Source organism: Zea mays, chromosome 7 (genome assembly GCF_902167145.1).
Source record: "Zea mays cultivar B73 chromosome 7, Zm-B73-REFERENCE-NAM-5.0, whole genome shotgun sequence".
NCBI lineage: Eukaryota > Viridiplantae > Streptophyta > Magnoliopsida > Poales > Poaceae > Zea > Zea mays.
In genome coordinates, this window is record NC_050102.1 from 115,259,343 (window position 1) to 115,283,160 (window position 23,818).

General features: G+C 42.0%; 1 protein-coding gene across 1 annotated transcript in view; it reads right to left on the reverse strand.

Moving 5' to 3' along the window:
- Positions 1 to 4,371: 4,371 nt before the first annotated feature.
- The window catches only part of LOC103634102 (transcription initiation factor TFIID subunit 2), a 31,746-nt gene continuing 12,299 nt past the window's right edge, over positions 4,372 to 23,818 (reverse strand). The window contains exons 9-25 of the mRNA XM_020541015.2: positions 19,902 to 20,027; positions 19,782 to 19,835; positions 18,573 to 18,629; positions 17,856 to 17,953; positions 17,419 to 17,757; positions 17,262 to 17,349; positions 16,190 to 16,315; positions 16,055 to 16,111; positions 15,124 to 15,203; positions 14,970 to 15,012; positions 8,905 to 8,991; positions 7,739 to 7,828; positions 6,846 to 6,904; positions 6,666 to 6,756; positions 6,389 to 6,554; positions 6,135 to 6,318; positions 4,372 to 5,663 (exon numbers count right to left, since the gene is read on the reverse strand). Of these exons, the coding sequence (XP_020396604.1) occupies positions 4,628 to 5,663; positions 6,135 to 6,318; positions 6,389 to 6,554; positions 6,666 to 6,756; positions 6,846 to 6,904; positions 7,739 to 7,828; positions 8,905 to 8,991; positions 14,970 to 15,012; positions 15,124 to 15,203; positions 16,055 to 16,111; positions 16,190 to 16,315; positions 17,262 to 17,349; positions 17,419 to 17,757; positions 17,856 to 17,953; positions 18,573 to 18,629; positions 19,782 to 19,835; positions 19,902 to 20,027 (2,781 nt within the window). The 3' untranslated portion in view covers positions 4,372 to 4,627. The remainder of the gene's footprint in view (positions 5,664 to 6,134; positions 6,319 to 6,388; positions 6,555 to 6,665; positions 6,757 to 6,845; positions 6,905 to 7,738; positions 7,829 to 8,904; positions 8,992 to 14,969; positions 15,013 to 15,123; positions 15,204 to 16,054; positions 16,112 to 16,189; positions 16,316 to 17,261; positions 17,350 to 17,418; positions 17,758 to 17,855; positions 17,954 to 18,572; positions 18,630 to 19,781; positions 19,836 to 19,901; positions 20,028 to 23,818) is intronic.

Sequence of the window (23,818 nt, forward strand, 5' to 3'; positions counted from 1 at the left end):
TATGATCTCACAAAACTAACAACCCTTCTAGTACAACTATTATAATGGTGTGCGCAAGTGCCAAGGGGGTGAGGGTGTCTATCCTCACTACTAACAACTAGGGATTAACCTAGAGCAAGCACTAAAACAACAGTCTAATTAACCTAAGCACTTTGTAAAGTACCTATGCTAATCACTGAATAACTTTTTGAGTACTTGGATGTCTAGTGCTATAGGATTGGAGTCTCATCTCTCTAGCATTGTTTCTTGGCTCCCACACTTCTCAAATGGTCGATTGGGACCGCATATATAGCCCCAAGTCTAAAACTAGTCATTGATAGCAATACAAAAATTCTACGTACTCACCAGATATTTCGATGTGTGTCCATGTGTACTAGCCGTTGAACTAGTTGTTGCCGACTATTGAGCTTGGGGTATCCAATGTGACCATCGATACATCGGACATGTCAGGTTGCTTTGCAATCTTTTTGCGTACCCTGTTCGGTGTCATGTCCAGCGTGTCACCGTATATGTCTGGTGCGTTATCGATCTCAGCAAACACGATGCTGACCTCTCTGGGTGTCATCCAGTGTGACGTCTAGTGCTTTGTCTAATGCACACTAGTGTGTCTGATGTACTCTAATATCCAATCCTTTCTTAAGTACAAGCATTGCTTATGTCCGGTGCACCGCCGGACACATCTGGACTACTAAGCAACCTCTTTTGTTCTTTTCTTTGTGTCTATTTGTTTGGGTTTCATTCATCTTGTTTCTTAAACTCTTGCATGATTTTCACATGCCTTCAATAAGTATTCTAATGTCTTGCTTTTGAGGTGTTGATCCATTTTATCACCATGTTGCCTTCATCCAAGTCCATGCTGCATCATTTGAACTATATTCAAAAACTAACAAAAATCATTAGTTCAAATAATTATGCCAGTCATCAAACACCAAAAACATTTAATTATATGGGTTGTGGTCCATTTTACTTACATGATTGGTGCCCACTTCTTACATGATTGGTGCCCACTTTACAGCCGACATGTAAACTAAGTCTACATAACCCCTACTTCACCACCTCACCTTTAAAACTAGTTGTTTAACCCCCTTAACTTTACAAAACCAGATGGTTTTGATAACGTGGCGATGATTTAATTGGTACTAGTTTTGTCTTTTTCAATTCTATATTCTACCGATGACCAATATTTATATAATTTTACACAAAATTGATAATCATATGTTATATTTGGCATAATTTTCCTGAAATTTTAGGAGTAACAAATTAATTACTAAAAACAAAAACTACATAAAAAGATCTTAATGTTTTTGTGTCTCGTTGAGTTCTATATTCTAAGGCTAAATTTTTTAGTAGAGCTAAATAACACTATTAAAAAATAATATCATTTTTGTTGATTTTATTAAGCAAGTTAAGTGGTCTTTCTTCTTATTACTAACTAAATCAATTACACATCTGTCTTTTTTTATAAAAACTTACCAAGAGGTAATAAAATCTCTTTAATTTTTACAAAACCTTCTCCTAACTAAACTAACATACATAAATATTCTCATAATTTTCTAAGAACTTTAAATCAGGACCCATACTTTACATTAATATTTTTCAGAACTTTATATGGTCTAGACTTAAAGTTCTCCGAAAATTCTAAAACTGTTTATTTATGTTAGTTTAGCTAAGGAAAGGTCTGTGTAAAAATTGGAGACCATTTATAATTGTTTGCTAGGTTTTTTTTCTAAAAAACAAATATAAAGTTAATTTAGTTAGTAATTAGAAGAAAGACCGCTTGACTTGCTTAACGGTATTATTTAGTTCTTGTAAAAATTTTAGCCTTAGAAAATAAAAATTAATAAGACACAAAAATATTAAGCTCTTTTATGTAGTTTTTTATTTTTAGTAATTAATATGTTACTCCTAAATATTTAGGAAAAAATTAAGCAGCTATTTTTGTTTAAAATTATATAAATTTTGTGCAAGATAAAATTGAAGAATACAAAACTAGTGTCAGTGCCACGTCATCAAAACCACCAACTAAAAAATATCTAGAGGGTTATGTGTCTGATTTTGTAAAGTAAATGGGGTTAAACGACTGGTTTTAAAGGTAAGAGGGTGAAATAGATGATCCCTTAAATATCAGGGGTTAGGTAGACTTATTGCTATTACTAGGCAGTTGCTCGTGATTTGCTACGGTTATTATATACTCAAAAATAACTATTGTTATTTCAAAATACTAAGCACGTGTGGTCTGGTGGTTAGTCCCAAATTTCTAAATCAGGTGAGTGTGGATTCGAGTGCTCGTTCTGCACTATTTTTTGCGTGGTATGGTGGGTGGGTCCAGAGTGTAGATGGTGAAGTCGTGGTATCAGATATAAGTAGAATCCAAACCTAGAGAAACACGCTGGAAACGAACCAAACGATGCGGCTCGGTGCACATGCGAGACGAGTCAGGCTTGGCTCGGTCATGTTGCGAGCCTGACCAAGAGGCTCAGCTCGATAACGGCTCGCGAGTTTCACACTAAATCATGTTTAGAGCATAAATTATATATTTTTATTATATATAAAACAAAAAAATATGTATATTATATTTTTAGACTACAATATAAATGTCTCACGTATCAAGTTCAAGAAACTTAATAAAATAGTTCAAAATATAATAATAATATGGTATAATAGTATACTTGATGTTGTTAGCTCGGCTCGCAGTTCTAGCAAGCTGCAAAAGGCTCGGGTTCGTTTTGGCTCGCGAGCCGGCTCGAGCCGAGCCTCACCGAGCTCAAGCCAAATTTCCACCTCTACACTCCTAGTTCAAGTTGATCGATTCCACAAGCTAGAGTTCAGTAGGACGGAGGTGAACTAGAGGCCACTAGATAAAACTCACCAGAAATTAAAAAAAGAGAGAAAGAAAGCTAATCGGTCATCACAGAATCCGAGTGTATTATCTGTTTCACCTCATCTTTAGGCGCTGTTTCAATCTTACGGGATAAATTTTAGCTTCTTGCTAAACTTTAGCCATATGAATTAAAATGTTAAAGGTTAGCTTCTAGGGTGTTTGGACTACTCTAATAAAGTTTAGCACATTGTAATAAAAAGTCACCCATGCCCCTAATGCGGAGAGAGATAGAATAGGGTTAGAGGGTATGGGTGGAAAATGGGGCTCTCTAGCCCACGTTTAGCTTCTTTTAGCACCCTTTCAACAGCTTATGAGATAATATGTGCTAAATTTTATCACACCACTATTAGCTCTCCTGTTTAGATCACCAAATGGCTAAAAGTAGCTAAAAAAAGCTGCTAAAGTTTATCTAGTAAGATTGAAACATGGCCTTAATCTGCCACAAATTATAACACGAAGCCGTTAAATCCCAAAATATCCACTCGTACGGGAACTCGAACTTAAACTTCGCTGCTAAAGAGGCTCTCATAACCACTATAATATGGGCCCTTTAGCTACATAATCCTGTCGGCAAAGCAGGACAACGACTGTTGCGACTTCGTGCCGCATTATAGAACCAATGTCACTCAAGTCATAGTCGGTAGCTTTCTTTATCCTCTACCTCTAGCTAGATCAATAAAAAAAACAAATTCGATTGCTGAAAAAACCCCTTGTCTAGTTCTCAGAATATGCAAAAGATTGTACCTTAATCCTCGAATTAGAGGGGCAAACAATGAGTTTATCTCATCTCAAACAAATTAACTATTATTCTTATTATGATCTAATTCTATTGTTGAGAGTTTACTTTTTTTGAAATATCTTTGATTTTTGAAATCCTTGTGTGGGTTTGGAATTACTTCGGAAACAATTTTCTTTTCAAGAGTAAAGGCTGGCGGCAAGCTTCATCAGACAGTTCAGATCTTTTGCATCTGAGAAGTATGAAGATAAATGTATATCGCGATACGGATAGATGACCTGTTGCACAATGTAGGGCAAAGAGAACATAACAGCTTATCAGCGCGGCACTAAGTAGTGACCCCATCAGCGATAACTGCATGCAGAGAAGACAGAGAAGAGAGCCAGTGTAACAATCTCAAACATCATCACTTGCTATGCGATGAGCACAGCGAAGGAAAACCAAGAGCATCGTAAAAATGTCAGCGCAAGCTCAAGCCTCATAAAAATCTAAAATGAACGCGTCAACAGCTACATATTGAGCACAGCGACCCTTCACTTAGGGCTGTGTTTGTTTTGCTGTTTCTTCTAAAACTATAAGGACTAGTTTGGAAGTCACACAACCGAATGGGATTAGAGAGGCTAAAATCCTCATCTTATTTGATAAGATGTTTTATTTGATAAGATAGGGATTCTAGCCCCTCCAATCTCCTCCGGTTTTGTGGCTCCAAAACTAGCCCTTAGACCTTATAGTTTTAGAAACAGAAAAACAAACAGAGACTTAAAACCCGTGAGATAACATGTGCTGAGATACTAAAGCAACAGCAGCACAAAACATGGACTACCCTAGAACAGATTTCCATTACCCCAGAAATTAGTAGGGCATAGCAATGTTTTTTTTACCGGATACATCAGCCATTCACGAAAAAAACTGGCTACTCGTGGTACAACCTACAACATACCCCAATTTTTTCCTGCTGTACAGTAATCCTTACAAATGGTGGCAGCCTGGACACAATTCTACTATCCTTTTTAATTCCCTTCAGGTTTTCTTACCAAAGGCTTGACTTTGATCTTTATCCTTGGTTTGGCTGCTGTACGTGCAGTATCTACAGTTGTTTCCTTGCTTGATACCTGAGGTTCAGAGCTCCGAACAGCAGCTGGTTCAGCACTTAGCACTGGAGCTGGTGGCCTTGCAGGCAAAACTTCCAGTGAACCTGAAGGTTTCACTGTTTTCGGCTGCTCAGGGGTAGCTCTTCCTTCACCTTCTAGCTGCTTTCTTGCCAACTCTTTCTCCATTTTCTTCTCCTTCTTAAGTCGCTTTTTCTCTAGATACTCTGGGTCATCTTTCTTTAATCGTTTTTCATCACGTTTCCGCTTTTTATCTTTCTTGTCTTTTTTCTTTCTCTCTTTCGTTTCCACTCCGTTCACAGATTCTGGAGCTTGGTTTCCTTCATAGCTGGTGGAGACACCTTCAAGCTGACTGCCAGGCTTGTCTAAAGCTTCTGGCAGATTAATGGCAGGAGAGAACTGGTTCTTGGGAAGAGCATCCAACCTTGAATCAGCAGTACACTGTAGCTCCCTAGAAATATCATGCCTGTCCAATAGCTTAACAGTGCTAACGCTTGCCGACATCCTTGATTCACGGTCATGACATGAGTTCTGTTCCTCAATGTTATGATTGCTTACATTTAATGGTTCATTTGCAGTCCCAACCATAGGGGCATCCACTGACATTGAGCTACATGGACCCGGTTCATTTTCATTTCTTCCACCATGAAAATGGCCTCTGTGGTCAGCATCAGATGCTTTACTGGAAGACGCAGTAAGCTTCACCCTAATTTTGACCACATTCCTTCGTTCGCTGCAGTTAGATATATTATCAGCATCTTTAGTGGGGCCAGAGGTAGGTAAGACCTCCCGGACACTAGGAGTGCTAGTGGAAGGTTCCTGAGGCTTTGATGGTTGAGGAATCGAGGAATCAGCTTTAGTGTGCTGATCACTACAGATGTCCTTGACCACAAGAGGGGGTGTGACGACCTTTGGAACACCAAATAATGTTGGGGACCTGAATGAAAATGTCAATATGTGAGCAAAATTAGCACAAAGAACCCACATGGACTCATGTTTGGCATGGTGGAAGTAAAAGATGAAGAAAATTTATTTTAGTTCGGTCATACGTAACCCAAAATTGAGACTACCTCTGTTCCCAAAAGAATGCAATTCTAGGTGCATTCTTTATTAAAGTATCTAAAGTTTACCCAAATATATAGGTAAAGATATTAATGTTTATGCTATGAAATGAAATCTCATGACAAATCTAAAGATATTTATTTGATACCATAAATATTGATAATTTTTTATATAGTTAGTCAAACTCAAGATACTTTAACTTTGTAGTGTGCTAGAATTGCATTCTTTTCTGGATGGAGAGAACACTAAAAACATGTGATTTCTCATTCCCAGGTACTTTGAATGCAATAACAAGTGATTAATGAAAGAAAACAATGAAGACGTGTGCAATAATTAATCCACTAACCTTCCAGCAGCAACTTGCAATATGCAGAACACATGATGACGAAGAAATACGTTATTGTATGCCTTTGTGCCAGCAAGCAGATGGAGAAGACCAATTAGAGTTGTCAAATTTATTTGATCATTGGCGGAAGGAACAATATTTGCTTGACATATACGCAAGATATGAACAGCCAGCTTTGTCGCTCCTGCAACAGCTTCCATGTCAAAAGATAGCAAAGCATACAAAACAAGCTAAAAGTACTCTACCAGTCCAACCTCGCAAAGACTTTTCTTCATCCACATATTTCAAGAACAACAAAAGAGCAGCATCAAGTCCTTTATGGTGTAACTCAAGATCAATAAGAACCATGCTAGCTTCAATTCGAACTTTCCATGGCTTGTCCATGTCGCGGAAAGGGGCAATCAATTCACGTATGGGATCCTGCAGTAATGAGAAGTTATGTATGAATGTGAATGTGATATTCACAATGCAGAGCACAACAGCTTATGGACAAGACGTCGACAAGAGTGATGGGAATGTGAACTTTCTTACAAGGGATACAGAAGATGACAACCTCCTTGCTATTCGTGCAAGGGTACGAATGCAACTGACAGTCAAGACACCATTATAACCAGGCATAAAGCTGCACAAAGGTTTTCAGGCCAATTATTACCAGCTTTCAGAGCAGGATGACATGTAAATAAATAACACTTGTAGGGAAGTTCCACGGACTTGTCAAATTGCAAGAGCCGATCGATTCGCTTGAGAAGGGAGGGAAGGAAGCCCGTGCCCTGCAGAAAAGGGTGATCTCATTTTGTGCACAATCATAAATGTCTTAAATGAAATTCATAAACAGCACTACAAGAGCATCGGGCAACATAACATCTAAAAGGCATGGGCAATAAGAACCCAAAAAACTATATGGTCTTATTTCAATTTCTGTACGTAAAAAAAAGCAAGTCTCAAAATTCACTCCACTTTGACAAGAAGCATTGGGTCAGGATGGGATCCACTCTTATTTGCCCAATTGCCTTAACAAAAAACTCGGCCGGGGAGGGAAAGACCGCCCTCCCGGTATTATATTAAGAAGAGACCGAAACAATGGTCCCGGCCGAGAAAATCCCGAACCCTGGCCCCCATCACTAACGGGCTGGCGTCAACCGTCCACTCTGCAATGGCCCAACCGAAGGGTAGTGCACAGGACATTGTAACCCGAGGACAGATGGGGCACAGTGAGGGGATTTGTTAACCAAGCCTGAAAATTCGCCCCCTAAGGGAATCGAACCCAGGACTTGGAGGTGCTACTCGGAAGTACTTAACCACTAGGCTAGAGGCCCTTTTGCTCCCAATTGCCTTAACATCATGAAGACAAGTCACCACTGTAAAATTTCCACATTGAATGAATAAAGCACTAGTTTTGGACCAGCAAATAGGTATACAAAACAATTCAGTCTAGTTATCCCCGAAAAACTATCTTGAACAGACTAGCATAATTCCAAGAAGACGACCATGTTCATAACTAATCATATCAAATCATTTTTCCCGCCGCATAAACTGATTTGTTGGAATGAATCTAACAATAAATATAGGTCATATTTTACTAGATGATATGCATCCATACAGACCTGCTGGCCAAATTCCAGTTCGCCTATTGCCAGGACCATTGCAGATAGCCAGTACACATCAGAGTAAACATTCCCGTTGTTATCATTGTACTGAAAAATGTGACACAGAATATGCAAAATATATTAGCATGAACATTGTAATTGATACCTAGGGAATTAGTATTGCAATGGCCATATACACTAAATTGGGTCCAAATCTCTCCATGCTGATTTCAGCGAGAGTCACCAATAGAAGAACAGTAGCTCAAGGCCTTGTTGCGAGGAGATGGGTGAGGGGTATTAGAGGCACCCTCACAGTCCCAGTGATTCTTGAGTTTTTGAAGTTGTGGGAAATTCTAGAGGAGTTTGAGCTCGAACCGGGTGTGGATGATCAGCACAAGTGGAGACTTGATCAGGCTGGATCCTACTTGAGCCGTTCAGCTTATAAAGCCTGCTTTCACGGATCAATCAGGTTTGCCCCATGGAAATTGGCTTGGAAAACCTGGGCACCCCCTAAGTGCAGATTTTTTATGTGGCCGGTATTCAAGAATAGGTATTGGACAGCTGATAGGCTCGCAAAACGAGGACTACCTCATCCTTTGGCATGTCCTCTATGGGACCAAGAAGGTGAAACCATTCAACACCTCCTGATGTCGTGTGTCGCCAGACAAGTATGAGCTGCTGTCTTTCAAAAGCTGAGGCTTCCATCTTTGGTTCCACAACCCACAGATGACTGTTTTTCATCCTGGTGGAGCAGAACAAAGAGGCAGATTTCCAAGGAATCGAGGAAAGGAATGAATGCTGTCATTACTCTTGTCGCCTGGGAGCTCTGGAAGCAAAGAAATGACTGTGTTTAATGGGCTGCAACCTACTGTTGGTAGGGCATTACATCGCATCTCATTGGAGTATGCTGTGTGGTGTGCTGCAGGGGCCAGTAGGCTCAAGGAGTTGGCCCTGGGTCGTTTAGATTTGTAATGTTTTAGGGCTGGTGGGTGTGTGGGGGTGGGGGGTTTCCCCCCACTGTTTTGTATTGCCGTTTCTTCCCTTATTAATATAATGCAGCTCTCTTGCGGGTTCAAGAAAAAAAAAAGAACAACGATTACTCCATAGTCTATAAATATAAGTAATACGGTTACAGGGCCACAGATGACAAATAAATAAAATGTGAACCAGAGAGCAGCAACAACCTTCAGTAGCTGAAGAATAAACTCAATGGCTCCTTTGGGGCTATTCTTGTCCGATGATCTAACAAGAGCTACTGCATGGGGGATTGCCTAACAAAAGGAACATAAAAGATTGTAAAGCCACTAGGTGAGCTGGTATGTATACTCAAGGCAAATAAATGTGTCGTACATTCAGCCATATATACTTAGACTGAATGATGGTATTGTTGGGGACTTGTTCTCAAATGCTATGAGTTAAGAACAAGGCAACACAAAAAACGTTAAACGTTAAAGTCATTCGTCCTTCGAAGCATTATTTCCCTTGGGGATATAATGATTTTCGGACGAAGGTTATGAAGGACATTCCTTCATAAACACAACATATAATGATGAAGAAGAAAACATATGAAATATAAAGGATGACATAAACAATTATATATTATTATCAACTCATTTCTATATTATTATTATTGAAAAATAGAAATGATATCAAATTACAAATGTACCTTCGGCTTAAAAGAAGGTAAAAGTACAAGTGTGACACAAAAGCAAATGCCAAGTCAGCGTGAACAGTACGGGTGCACTGTTCACCTATTTATAGGCACGGGACACAGCCCATGTAAAATTACACTCATGCCCTTTACATTTGGTAGTAATTCTATAGTAATCCACCGAGGTCTGAATAGCCTTTTCATCTTTAAGTCGGTTTCCTTTTCTGCTATCACGCCGAAGCTTTCCTGCTCACAGCTTCGGCGCTGTGTCAACCTTCGTATTCTTTGGGCTTCTCCCACTGTGGTACCGATTCGAGTCCGAAGATACCTGTTCATACATTATACTCTAGAAACATTGTTAAATCATGTTTTTGAGGACCTTCGGAAGCCGAAGGCCCCCAACAGTAGCCCCTCGCAATATTAATTTGTTAGATGATAAATTTAGATTGCGACATGGACGAAGGCCTTAAGCCGAAGGTCCGAAAAAACACCTTCCCTTTGCTAGAATAGCAACATTCACTGACAAGCGGGGTCTTCCAATTTTCAATGCACCGGGCGTATAAATAAGAGCATACCACGAGCTCAGTTGGTATGCTTTCTTGCCATCTGCTCTTGGTTACTCGATTTTTAGCTCTTGCGCACCAACACTTGCTTAGCTTTTTAAGTTTTAAGCTTCGACTTTGAAAACAGTTTTTTAGCATTTTCGAAGATGTCTGAAGATAAAAAGGCTGTTGTCGAGATGAAGCTGAGTCTCTCTGAAGAGAAAAACCTGGGGTTTCTTGAAGCCATGTCGAAGACCAATACAGAAAAGATCACCAAAGAGATTTTAGAAGGTTTATCTGAAGATACTGATGACAGCGACAGTTATGATGTGGATAGTGGTGGTGAAGACTCCGAAGATCGCCCTTGGCGACCAAGCCATGCGGTTTTTGGCAAATCAAGTATCAAAGAAAATCATCTTGTCGGCCCTCACAATGGATAAGTCCCGGAAATATCTTCCCCTCATGTTGACAAGATGATTTTCTTTGATACTTGATTTGCCAAAAACCGCATGGCTTGGTCGCCAAGGGCGATCTTCGGAGTCTTCACCACCACTATCCACATCATAATTGTCGCTGTCATCAGTATCTTCAGATAAACCTTCTAAAATCTCTTTAGTGATCTTTTCTGTATTGGTCTTCGACATGGCTTCAAGAAACCCCAGGTTTTTCTCTTCAGAGAGACTCAGCTTCATCTCGACAACAGCCTTTTTATCTTCAGACATCTTCGAAAATGCTAAAAAACTGTTTTCAAAGTCGAAGCTTAAAACTTAAAAAGCTAAGCAAGTGTTGGTGCGCAAGAGCTAAAAATCGAGTAACCAAGAGCAGATGGCAAGAAAGCATACCAACTGAGCTCGTGGTATGCTCTTATTTATACGCCCGGTGCATTGAAAATTGGAAGACCCCGCTTGTCAGTGAATGTTGCTATTCTAGCAAAGGGAAGGTGTTTTTACGGACCTTCGGCTTAAGGCCTTCGTCCATGTCGCAATCTAAATTTATCATCCTAACAAATTAATATTGCGAGGGGCTACTGTTGGGGGCCTTCAGCTTCCGAAGGTCCTCAAAAACATGATTTAACAATGTTTCTAGAGTATAATGTATGAACAGGTATCTTCGGACTCGAATCGGTACCACAGTGGGAGAAGCCCAAAGAATACGAAGGTTGACACAGCGCCGAAGCTGTGAGCAGGAAAGCTTCGGCGTGATAGCAGAAAAGGAAACCGACTTAAAGATGAAAAGGCTATTCAGACCTCGGTGGATTACTATAGAATTACTACCAAATGTAAAGGGCATGGGTGTAATTTTACATGGGCTGTGTCCCGTGCCTATAAATAGGTGAACAGTGCACCCGTACTGTTCACGCTGACTTGGCATTTGCTTTTGTGTCACACTTGTACTTTTACCTTCTTTTAAGCCGAAGGTACATTTGTAATTTGATATCATTTCTATTTTTCAATAATAATAATATAGAAATGAGTTGATAATAATATATAATTGTTTATGTCATCCTTTATATTTCATATGTTTTCTTCTTCATCATTATATGTTGTGTTTATGAAGGAATGTCCTTCATAACCTTCGTCCGAAAATCATTATACCCCCAAGGGAAATAATGCTTCGAAGGACGAAGGACTTTAACGTTTAACGTTTTTTGTGTTGCCTTGTTCTTAACTCATAGCATTTGAGAACAAGTCCCCAACAGGTATAAGTGCTGATTTCAGTAAGTACTGCAATAATTATTTCAAGTATTCCTTACCTTATTCAGAAAATAATGACAACTAAATGGTATTGCAGGTTAAAAGTACACAGGTACTCATAACTGTAAGCCTGTAGTCCTGTGTCGGTGTGGCTGAGTGTTATGGTCCTTGCGCTCAGCCCATGTATAGCCTGTTAGGGTTAGGAGAGAACCCTAGACAGGCTTATATATATTGCAGACCTTACCACCTATTTGTTTACCTGAATACACTCTTCCACAATGGAATCTAACCATCTATCCTGATCTTCCCCCACTTGGCCGCGGGCCCTTCTAGCCACCACCGCCACCGCCCCCCCATGGCAAGCGTGCCACCTCTCTCCCCTGGGGAGGATTTCCCTCCGCTCTCCAGGCCTTTGTGGGCGTCCATGGCCGATGCTGCCCCAATCTTCATCGGCACTGCAGACAGGCATACATCCCCGCGTGCTCCTCTTCCTCCCGGTGGGCTTCCGCCCACCCCCACCGCTAGTGTGGCACTAGGCCTGGCCACACCGAACCCAATCTCCACTCCCAGCGTGCCACCGCCCGCCCTTGCCTCCGCCACCACCGCTGGCGTGGCACCCGGCCTGGCCGTGCCAACCCGGTCGTGCCGCCGCATGCCCCTGCCACCAGTCTCTCTGCCATTGGTGCTACTCTGGCGCAGGTCTCCACGCCCTCTTCGCACCTGTCTATCCCTACGACGTGCAGGTCTCCACGCCCTCTGCTCCATCCGGCGCCAGTGGGGGTGCCAACTTCGGCTCTAGTGGCGGTGCTAGTCGTTGCAAGCAGCCGGGTGGCAATGGGGGTGGGGGTGGAAGGGGGACTCTCCCTAGCCCTCTCTCTACAATCCATGGACCAATCACATTTCCATGTGGCCTAGACCATCCCCACGTGGTACACCACCGCCCCCTCCACAACCCCAATCGGCTCTCTAACAATGCCTAGCCTAGGGTATTCCCTAGGCCTACCTTCCTTGACACCTCCAACATCACCCAAGCGACGATCCTACCTCTGCCCCCACATTCTAACTCATTTACCACGATGACCCTGACTCTCCCTGCTCTCACCGACTGGGTGGCTAACTGTGGTGCTTCCTACCACACCACTATGGATGCTAGTATTCCTGGTTCTTTTCGTCTTCACAATGTTCTTGTAGCCCCTGACATTATTCAACATCTTTTATCTGTTCTTCAAATTACCACTAATAACTCTTTTTCTATGGAGTTTCACCCCTTTGGCTTGTCCGAGAAGGATCATGCCACCTGGACCCTCCTCACCCGCAATGATACATCTGGCCCCTATACACCCCGTGGCTTCCTACTTCCACTACTCCACACATTGCTTTCGCTATATCACTGCCTTCGTCCTCGCCACAGTCGCATGGCCTTACTTCTTCCACTACATCCAACACTTGGCATCGGCACCTTGGTCATTCTAGCCAAGACGTGTTGTCCAGGTTGTGTAGTAGTTCCATCATCTCTTGTACTACGGGCACTCATGAGCATCTGTGTCACGCCTACCATCTAAGTCGTAATGCTACACTTCCATTTCCTAGCTCAGTTTTTCAGGCCATAAGTATTAATTGGTGATACTCGGTGGTTGTTCTCATTATTCATGGGCCTTTCCCTTGCACTTGAAGTCAAGTACTTTTACTAGTTTTTCGCTCTTTGTTGCTTGGGTTTCCACTCAGTTTGGTTGCACCATTAAGGCCCACCCCACTTGTGTTGCCTTCCCTCAAGGCGTCGTGTGCGGCACGACGTCCCTCGCTACGCCACCCGCAGCCCCAAGCCCCCTCGTCTACTTTGGTTGAGCCACCAATAGCCTCGTCTGCTCCGCCTCACTTCGCCAACCCTATGCATGTCTATCGGCATCGTGCATGGGCGGGCGCACCACCTCGCTCTCGGGCTACGCAGGCGGTGTGTCATCCTCTCCTTCATCAAGACCCTCACCACTTCCACCCAATGGTGACTCGTCAGGCTGTTGGAGTTCTTCGTCATGTGGACTGCCATGTCTTCTCTACAAAATCCTCACAGTCCTTCAGCATGAGTTTGCGATGAAGCATCTGGGACCTCTATCGCTTCCTAGGTATTGCTGATGCACACCGCTTTCTTCAACAACCATGTGTGACGTGCAAGCCATGTGCGACTTCGATAGGCGCCAAGGCTAAGGTCACCGGTGATGGCACTCCGGTCAGAGATCCTATTGTCTACCAAAGCCTTGTCAGCGCTCTTCAGTATCTCACCTTCACCAGGCTCGACATCTCATATGTTGTCCAGCATATGTTGTCTAGCAGATACGCCTTCATATGCATGATCCACAAGAGCCACACTTGACAACAGTCAAACAGATCCTCTTGTACCTTCATGGTACTCCCAACTACGCGCTTCTCCTTCGGCGCTCCTCTACCCACATGTTGATCGTCTACTCTGACGCTTACTAGATGGTGTCCGAGCACCCGCCTGTCTACCTCCAATTATGCTATCTTCCTTGGCGACAACCTCATCTCCTGGTCCTCCAAATGTCAGCCCATGGTCTCCCGCTCCAGTGCCAAAGTCGAGTATTGTGTCCTCTCCATCAACCCGATCCAGCACCAGCGAACGAAGCACGTTGAGATCGATCTTCACTTCATCCGTGAAAGCGTGGCGGTCAAGGACATTTGTGTCCTCCATGTCCCGATGACCTCACAGTTTGCTGACATCTTCACCAAGATACTTCTACCCTCGGTGTTCTCCGAGTTTCAATCTAGTCTCAACATCTGTTGTGGCTAGAGTTTCGACTACCAAGGGGGTGTAAGCCTATACTTCGATCCTATGTGGTTGTGAGTCTTATGGGCCTCAGACCTAGCCTATTAGGTTGTCTCCAACAGCTCCCCTATCTCATCCTCTATTTCAAACTTCAATCTGCAAACAGTGTCATCTACAGTGTCGCGCCCCCTAGTTTACACGATCCACCGAAGACAACCTTAGGGTTAGGGGGAACTCTAGGTAGACTTATATATATTGTAAACCTTACCACCTATTTGGTTATCTAAATACACTCTTCACATAATAATAATCTAGATATGTAAGGGGCTAGTGGTTGCTTGCTAGAATACACAATAATAGCCATTTTATATTTGAATGGTACAACATTCGATGATGGGCTTTAGAAATGCATTGTAACATTTCCGGTCATTCCTGTATTACCCAAAAGAGTTGTATGTTATTTTATTCAAATGTGCATATCACAAACTTAGATAAATGGTTCCTAATACATGAAATGTTGTAATATACTCTAGAGATTATTTGGCCATGCATACTCATAGCAAGTCCTACCTCAAAGCATTACCTCAAGAACGAAGTACTCTGGGACATCATGGAAGTCGTTCGGCCTATAAGTAAAACATAAGGATACTTGAATAACGTTATAAAGAGCAACAAAAAAACAATGATACAGAAGCTTGCAACAAGGAAAACAAGTTATGCAAAGTGCAGATCTTGACCTAGGCATTCCAATATCTGAATCAAAGCGGCGGCTTTTATAGAACTTAACCAGATGAAGCAACCCAGCTAAATCAGTTGCCTGAATGAAGCAAAATAAACTCATGTAAGACACTTACGTAAAACAGAATGCATCCAAGCAAGCTAGAAAAGCGGTAAGATCTGCCAAACCTCCCACTTTTGTTGTTGAACGGTGTGAAACACATGCATACAGCACGACATAAAATTTACATGCCAATGCATGTTAATATGCTTCAGTAATGTCAATCAATGACTTGCTGGAGCAGCAAAAAAAAAGGTAACAAAATACAAGAGCAAGGAAAAGCTACTTTGCTGGACAACTCATACCATGAATCTGCTTAAGTAACTCAAAAGGAGCCTATATTACAGCCCTTTCATTCACAAATACAAAAAAACTCGACCTACGGGTAAGAGAGCCCACAAATATTACATCAAGAATAAGCCCTCACACAGGTCGAGAAAACCCCCGAACTCATGTCCCACCCACCCATACACAGTGACACCACGACTGATACCAAGGCCAGGCCTTAGACCTATGCTTTGTCGTGGGATAGACCGGGGGACTTTTTTAACCTCAGCCTCAAATTCGCTCTGCCAGGAAGTCAAACTCAGGACCTGAGGGATGCTAATCAAACCACCTAACCAACCTAGCTAGAGGCCCTTTCGCTTTCATCCACAAATACAACAGCAGCAAAAAGAACATTTGTCCCAAGCAAGTTGGGTAGGCCCTTTCCACAAAAGAATAATTCGAAACAAAAGACAGTTAACTACTAACAACACACAAGGTTTTTTTTCTCCAACTGACAATGTGTAAAGTTTTGGTTATTCAGATATCTAAGAAACCAAAATCTCTCTAGATACGTAAAGCAATAAAATATGGATGACAGAGTAGCAAACATTAAAGAAACATACCTCAGATGATGTAACAGCTAATGCATATGCTGCTTCAATTCTAACTCTCCAGAAGGCCTGATTTAACCAATCAGTTATTGAATAATCTTGAATTATAAGATTTAAATAAGCATTATTTTTGGGAACTTAAAATACCTTTGTGTCATTTAGGAAATTATTGAGGGCATTAATCACAGCAAAAGACAGCTGAGGTAATTTCTCCAAGGCAGATATTGCCTGAGATTGAGATATAACATCTTTGTCTTTCTCCAACTGATTGATCTGGCAGAAATATAAAAAAAATGAATCAAACAGGGGCCATAATGAAGCTGCACTGAACCCTCTCACTCCAAACATCCTGCAGCCCCGCCAACCATGACTTTTCCTGACCCCCCCCCCCCCCCTCCCAGGCCACCACCATCCCAAATCTAAACTGAACTCTGCCACGTGCCACAGACCCCCTCCAGTGTGAGGAGGGAAAGATGTGCCGTTGACTGTCCCTGGGTAAAGCTTCAGGGAAGTCTTGCCCCCTGTGAGTGTGCCTCATAACCTAGATGATGACTAGGTAACACCTTAAGAACACTGAATGTGATACAAACCAGAAGCTGTACAAGTGATGTGTCAACTCTGAATCTCTTATAAGTCATGAGAGAAGCTCAGACATGTATCACAATACTTTCCAGAAGTAGGTATGGAGATTAGAATGAGTTAAAGGGTGTTTGGTTTGAATTACCACAGCATCCTAGATGTGGTGGTGCATCATCAGTTCGTTCTATGATTTTTGGTGGATTTCTCAATTCCTTGTGTTTATACTAATAATACCTGCTTATGAGGGTGGGGTGGATTGTGGATCAACCCATCCTATTCTACAAACCAAACCAAAAGGTGAAGACTGACGCGATGAATTAACCTATTCCTTAACCAAACACGCCCTCAGTGTTCCTGACATCTAGAAAATTATTTATATACATGAACATCTTATAGCTGGATCTTCGTTAACAAAATTTGGTACTCATCAAAGTAGAGTAGGGGGAACTTTTCTCCTGGTTAAACGCCTTAAACCATCAAAAGTGCTACTGGCAGAAATTATTCAGCATCAACTTACTCCATGTGTCTAACAACATCTTCGGTAATAAGTATCAATTTCATGCAGATGATAACACAGGAACAGGATTGTTGCCAGCCAACAAAAAATTATGTTTATATACGGTAAGTTGGTAGCACGCACCCACATCTGAACTGGCTGGTGAAAATGGATCTCAGCAAGATATTCCATCTCCGGGTCTACTCTAATCCACAACAAAGGTGAATCCATGCTGCACAACTCAGCAATGTAAGTGAGACATAAAAAATGTAAAAATGGATAAAAGACAGTGGAAATAAACCTTGTGCGATTCTCTTGATTAGAGGTATCTATGTTGTCATCAGAACCATCAAGTTTTGTGTTCTTTTTCGATTTCCAAACACGTTTTGCTGCTAGTTTGGAATGACACTGTATTTCCACCACCTGCAAAGCTTCACCAGCCATTGGCAGAACTGGATGATCATATGCCCCATCGGTCTCATGAACACGTACACTCATCATTCCTGGCCATCCAGGAGCATCGCCTTCTCTAGTGTCACCGTTGGTGTGACTATCAGGATCAGGTGTAGCTTTTCCTGTACAACCCCTTGAAACGGCTAATTCAACCATATTCCGTTTTTTGCTATATGAGATTCCCAACCTTCCAAGAAGAATGATTATGATATTAAGTACAAGGAGATAATGAATAAAAGAATGTCAAGACTGGATACACGCAAACAACAAATAATTTATTTTTACCTCATAACTGGACATCCACAAGATTCAATCCACCGTGGAAAGAATTCTTTCAGGAATGGACGTTCAAGGTTACCGACCTTATTTGCAAGGTGCCTGAACTGAATACGAGGAAGTAAAGCAATAAACTCAATTCTGCATCAATTTTACAGCTAATCATATTACATTTGTTTTGTTCAACAGTATAAATAGTTAATGTAACAGAGTGCATAAACACCCCCACGGTAGTACACGACAATGCAACTGAGGGGAAAAAAGGACTCATGACGCAGATTAACAGTGTCATAAGTAACACCACATACCACATTCATAAGCATAGGCTACTACTGTGCTAGTGCTCAGCACAACTTAAAAGCAGCTCTACCACACAATACAAACTCTACCTCGATTACAAATGAAAGTTCCATTATCCCTACAAACATTTTAGAGAATATAATTGTGGGCACTCCTTTCATCCTATTCTACCCTTATACTAAATCTATATCGCTTATATCTCCATTATAAGTCTATCTCAACATGCAACCCATCCACATCACCCCCCACTATCTATCACATCATCTCCAACTATCCTCCAACCTCTAACATGCATCATTTTCACTCAATTTCATTCCAAATTTTTCGTAATCCCCGTAGCATCGCACGGTATCTTCTAGTTAATATTCATATAGACTCGAGACTAACAAAAGGTGGAGGGATGGAAAAGCTGACAATTTGTTATACCTCTTTAGTACTAAGTGTTCTAGAGGCACGATTTGGAGCCACGATCACCTGCAAAATCTGGAATTGGGAACAATTGAAGTCTATCAGAAGCTACACACACACATAATATTAAATTAAATTAAGAAATAAGGGGGTAAAAAGAACAGCTGATAGGTAGTTTGCTCCTACCCATGGTTATCGAGGCGGTAATGTGAGGCGTGGCGAGTGACTAACGCCTTACGCTTAAGCGACTAAAGCGTGGGGTGAGGCAACGCCTTACGGTTTTTTAAGGAAAACATAAAACAGCAGCTTAGAGCAGTAGATGATTTTTTCGCAGGAGAACTGCATGTCATTTCATTAAGATAAAAAAGAAAAACACAAGAGGGAGAGGCATGAAGTCCTCCCTCTTCACACCAACTCTCTAGGTTACAGATGTGCCACGTGCAAGGAAAATAAAACGACCACACAGGACAGCTCAGGCGACCAGCCTTCGCGCCCTGCCAATCAGCTCATGGAGAGCCATGTTTCCAGCGAAACACCAGAGCCTTCTCTCCTTCCTGGCAAACTAAGGGTACAGTAGAGCAGTAGATGATGAAGAAAAAAGAAAAAGAAAGGAGTAAGAAGTGGGCTGGCCTAGCCCACCAGGCAGCCCATGTGCCCCTCCACCTGGCATGGCTTTCATCAAACTTCCGATCCCAATCCCCTCCACTGCCGCTACTACTCTCTCTCTCTCTCTCTTGTTCTCCACCACTGTCTTTCTGCCTCAATAGTTCTGTGATTCTCCACATCGAATCAGTTGCTTAGTCAAAGTGTTGCAATTATGTTGATAAAAGTTAACTACATAGCGCGAAAGGACCTCTAGCCGAGTTGGTTAGGTGGTCTGAGTAACACTCCTTAGTTCCTGAGTTCAAATCCCAGTGGGAGCGAATTTCAGGCTAAGGATAAAAAAGGTCACTCGTCGGTTCCCCTGGTCGTGTGCACACGAGATGGACTGACCTATGGGAGGCGGATCCTTGTGTAGGGGCTAGGAGGGCTCAAAGCACGAGTAAAGATCTGGCCCATAGGGGGCGGACCCTCATGTTGCACGGGGGGCAGCTTTTGTGACCTTTCTCGGTCGGGGCTCCGATTGAGCTTCTCTTTAATATAATACCGTGGGGGCAGTATTTCCCCTACCGGACGAGTTTTAAAAGTTAACTACAGAGCAAATAGTTGTATCAAAAATGAAAATACCTTCCGAAACGAGTCTGGCCCCATCTGCTTCTCCAACATTTGAAGAACAGCTACCTGTTAAGAGAAAAAAATGAGAAAAATACATAGAGATGTTTTGTATTTTACATGCTCAAAACTCACAGCTTTCAATGAACGAACTTTCCCATATGAACCGATTGTTTGAGTTCCATATAAATCACTTGAAGCAGCAGTAGAGCTCAAAGCAGTTGCACCACTAACATCAGACTCACATACTGTGTGGTTAGCCTATTACAAATACAGAAGAAGATATTAATCATGATATTCAATTCTTATAAAAATAATCATAATATCCAATGATCTAGTTAATGAATGTATATATGTATGGTTGTAACACCTCCGGTGTTTAAATCATAATAAATCACGAAAGAAATTAGCAGGTTAATAATGGAACGTAAAACCTCTCATGAAAAATTATCTAAATCGTCAAATTCGGCACACGAAACGTTATTATAAATGATGAGCATCAAGATAAAAATTAGAGGGCTAGCCCTAGCTCAAAAATAAAAACCGATACGAAATGACAAACTATAATTTGTGGCAGCGTTTTATTTTGAGCAAGCTATGAACATAAGTTTATAACGGAGCCTAGTTTTAATTTTTGGCAAGAATAAAGCGGCCAAGAATTTAAAATCAAACTACTTGCATTATTTATTTTGAAGCGAACTGCAAGGCAATAATTAGAAAACAAGGTTAAACTTTAGTCGATTGTTTTAAAACACGAGGGATTTTTCGAGCGACGTCAATTAGAATCTCGACCAGATCGGTCACGTTTCTCGTCACCATCGTTGCGAGCTGTTTAATACGAAGCACATTAATAATTAATTATATTACACTAGAGAATTTTAATCTAGTTTATATCCTTTATTATGAATAGTGTTCGGAAAAAAAGAAAAAGATAAGAAAACAAAAGCAACCGCACGCTCAGCGAGCGGGCGGCCGCCGCCCCAGCCCGCCCGTATTTAAAACAGCGGCGGCTGCAGCAGCTGCTCGTCCTGTTCCTCGCCTCTGTTTTCCCCCTCAGCCCCGCATGCAGCAGCAACAGCCACCGGCCACGGCCCTTGCTCGACCGCGCGCCCCCAGTGCTGGCCAGGACTCGCCGAAGACCAGCCACCACCTGCGCAGCAAGCGCCAACTTCCTTGTCGCTGGCAGCACTGTACGACCCTCCTCGCCTCAAAGAGGTGAGCAAATCAATTTCCTCGCAATCCCCTAATGCTAATCCCCTATTTAAGTGTGTCAAACCACCTCCGGTTAGCCCCCATTTAGAGCTCCCATTATCTATGGCCACGAGGACTTGTTTGCAGCAATTTGAACAAAGTCAGAAACCTTTGTGTAAATTTTAGGACCATATCCGCGAGAACAAATTTGACACGCATTTGAACCTTTGTAAATTGCCAGGAAATCATAGAAAAATCGGAAAATGTCAAACAAGTTTTTTTGTGCTCCTCGTGTTAAGTTTTATCTGCACAGAGAAAACCAAATGTTGTATCACCTCTGTTTTTAGTTTAAGTTTGTAAAATACGTAAAACAAATCGTAGCTGTACAACGTTCTGTAGGCCCTAGATATGACCCATAGATGTGTCGATGTTAATGGCGGACTAGATTAGACGAGTTATGTATTTTTACGTAACGGAAAAAAACAACCTTACCAAGTAAATATTTTAACCGACTACAAATTGGGAGCCGACGAAGACAAAAAGAATAGCTCAATAAATACATGAACTTGCGATCAATAACCATTGTAAGCAAAGTTATCCGTCGAATTAAACCCAATAGCTTGGAAAGAATTCGAAAAACAAATCTTTATGCCGCAACCCTCGTAAATGAAACCAACAAGAATTATATAATCTAATTCAATTAGCAAAGAAAAGAAAAGAAACGCCTCAAGAAATGAGTTAGAAATAAAATATTATATCCTTTTTGAACACATAGAAGAAACAAAATTTTATCACAATGCCACCTTCCCCAAAAAATTATTTTAAAGAAATTTATATATGAATGTGATAACAATGATGATGACCCGATCAGTATTCATGTGTATGCATCTCGTGTAGACTTCAACATCGCCGACGGATATTTTTTTTCGAAAAAAACGCAGGAGGACTGCGTTTTAGATATATATTAAGAAGAGAGAAAGGTCTAAGAGACCCAAAAAAACATAACAACGCACTCCCTATGGAGGCCAGTAACACTCGTACATGAAAGGATCCATAAAAAAACACCCACACACACTCCCTACAACAACCTATGCAAGGGGGCAGCCAAGAAGGAGAGCCCTTTGGCTCCCGCAATTTCCCAGCCTCTTCTTTCCTCATCTGCATGCTTCATAATCAGAGGAAGGCTGGGAGACCCTCCATCAAAAATGACTCTATTACGATGCTTCCAAATCATCCACGACCCTAAAATGATGAGGGAGTCAAGACCTTCCCTGACCAAACCATTTACTGTCTCTCTGAAACCATCTCCCACCAATCCATAAAAGAGACTGCATCTGGCTGTGGGGCTAAACTATGCAGCCCGAACTTTCTTAGCAGGTTGTACCAGAAAATCCTTGAGAAGACACAATTCACAAGCAAGTGGTTCAGGGTTTCCCCTTGCTGGTCACATAAAGGACATCTGATAGGGTGATTCAATCCCCTTTTTGCCAAGCGATCAGCTGTCCAGCATCTATTTTGGGCCACCAACCAAATGAAAAAACAGCATTTTGGTGGAGCCCAAGATCTCCAAACCCTTTCATAGTGCCCAAAGGTGGTAGATCCAAGGAAAAGACCCATATAAGCTGATTTTGCAGAGTATCTACCATTCGAAGATAAGCTGAAAATATGTCTATCCTCAGTGTTAGGCTGCAGCACAAAATTTGCGAGAATATTCCAGAGGTGTAGATAATCTACAATGGCACCAACTGTAAGAGCTCCTTTGATGTCTGCAATCCATCGTCTGTTCAATAAGGCCTGCTGCACAGTTCTTCTGTTAATAATTCTTTTTGGAATAATGCTGAATAATCTTGGAGCAATATCAGATACCCTTTTGCCATGGATCCATTTATCTATCCAGAACATGGTGTTGGTCCCATTCCCCACCTCAGAGATCAACACCTTGGAGAAGAAGGAACGGGCCATGCTAGGAACTTGAATGGACAGGCTAGACCAAGGGTGTCTTGGGTCAGTTTTTTGCAACCAAAGCCATCGCATGCGGAGGGCCCAGCAGAGCTCAGGAAGGCTAGCAATACCTAGACCTCCAAGCTGCAGCGGACGACATACTTTTCCCCAAGCCACCATACAATGCCCTCCTTTCACCTCTTTTCTTCCTCGCCAGAGAAAACCTTTTCGTATTTTATCAATTGCTTCAATGGCCCAGTGAGGGAGATCTATTGCCATTGCCATATAGACCGTGATGCTAGTGAGGACATGCTGCACTAAAATTCTTCTCCCTGCTCTACTCATCAGATCGGCCTTCCAGTTTGGTAGGCGATCTGCAATTTTGTCCACAAACTGCTGAGCCTGATTCCTGGATAACTTGTGTAAAGACAAGGGGAGACCCAGATATCTGCAAGGAAAGATTGCAATCTCACAAGGCAGCCAACTCCGGAGTTCCTCAATAGTCTCCTCGGGGCATTTGATAGGGTACACATTTGATTTCTGTGGGTTATAGCAAAGGCCTGACGCATCGCCAAAAAGCTGGAGGATGTCAAGAGAAGTTGAAATATCTGTAGTTGTAGGGTGTAAGAACAACGCCACATCATCTGCATACATCGAGACTCTGTGAAGCCTTTTCCTTCTTGATAGTTGCTGGAGTAGGCCAACTCCCTCAGCTTTGGAAAACAGAAGGCCCAGAACATCCATAGCAAGGATAAATAGCATTGGGGAGAGAGGATCTCCCTGCCTGAGTCCTCTTCTATGCGTAATCAGTTTACCCGGGACACCATTGAGCAACACCTGAGTAGTGGAAGAGGCTAATAAGCCGCATACAATGTCTCGCCAGATATGTCCAAAACCCATTTGCTGCATTACTTCAATTA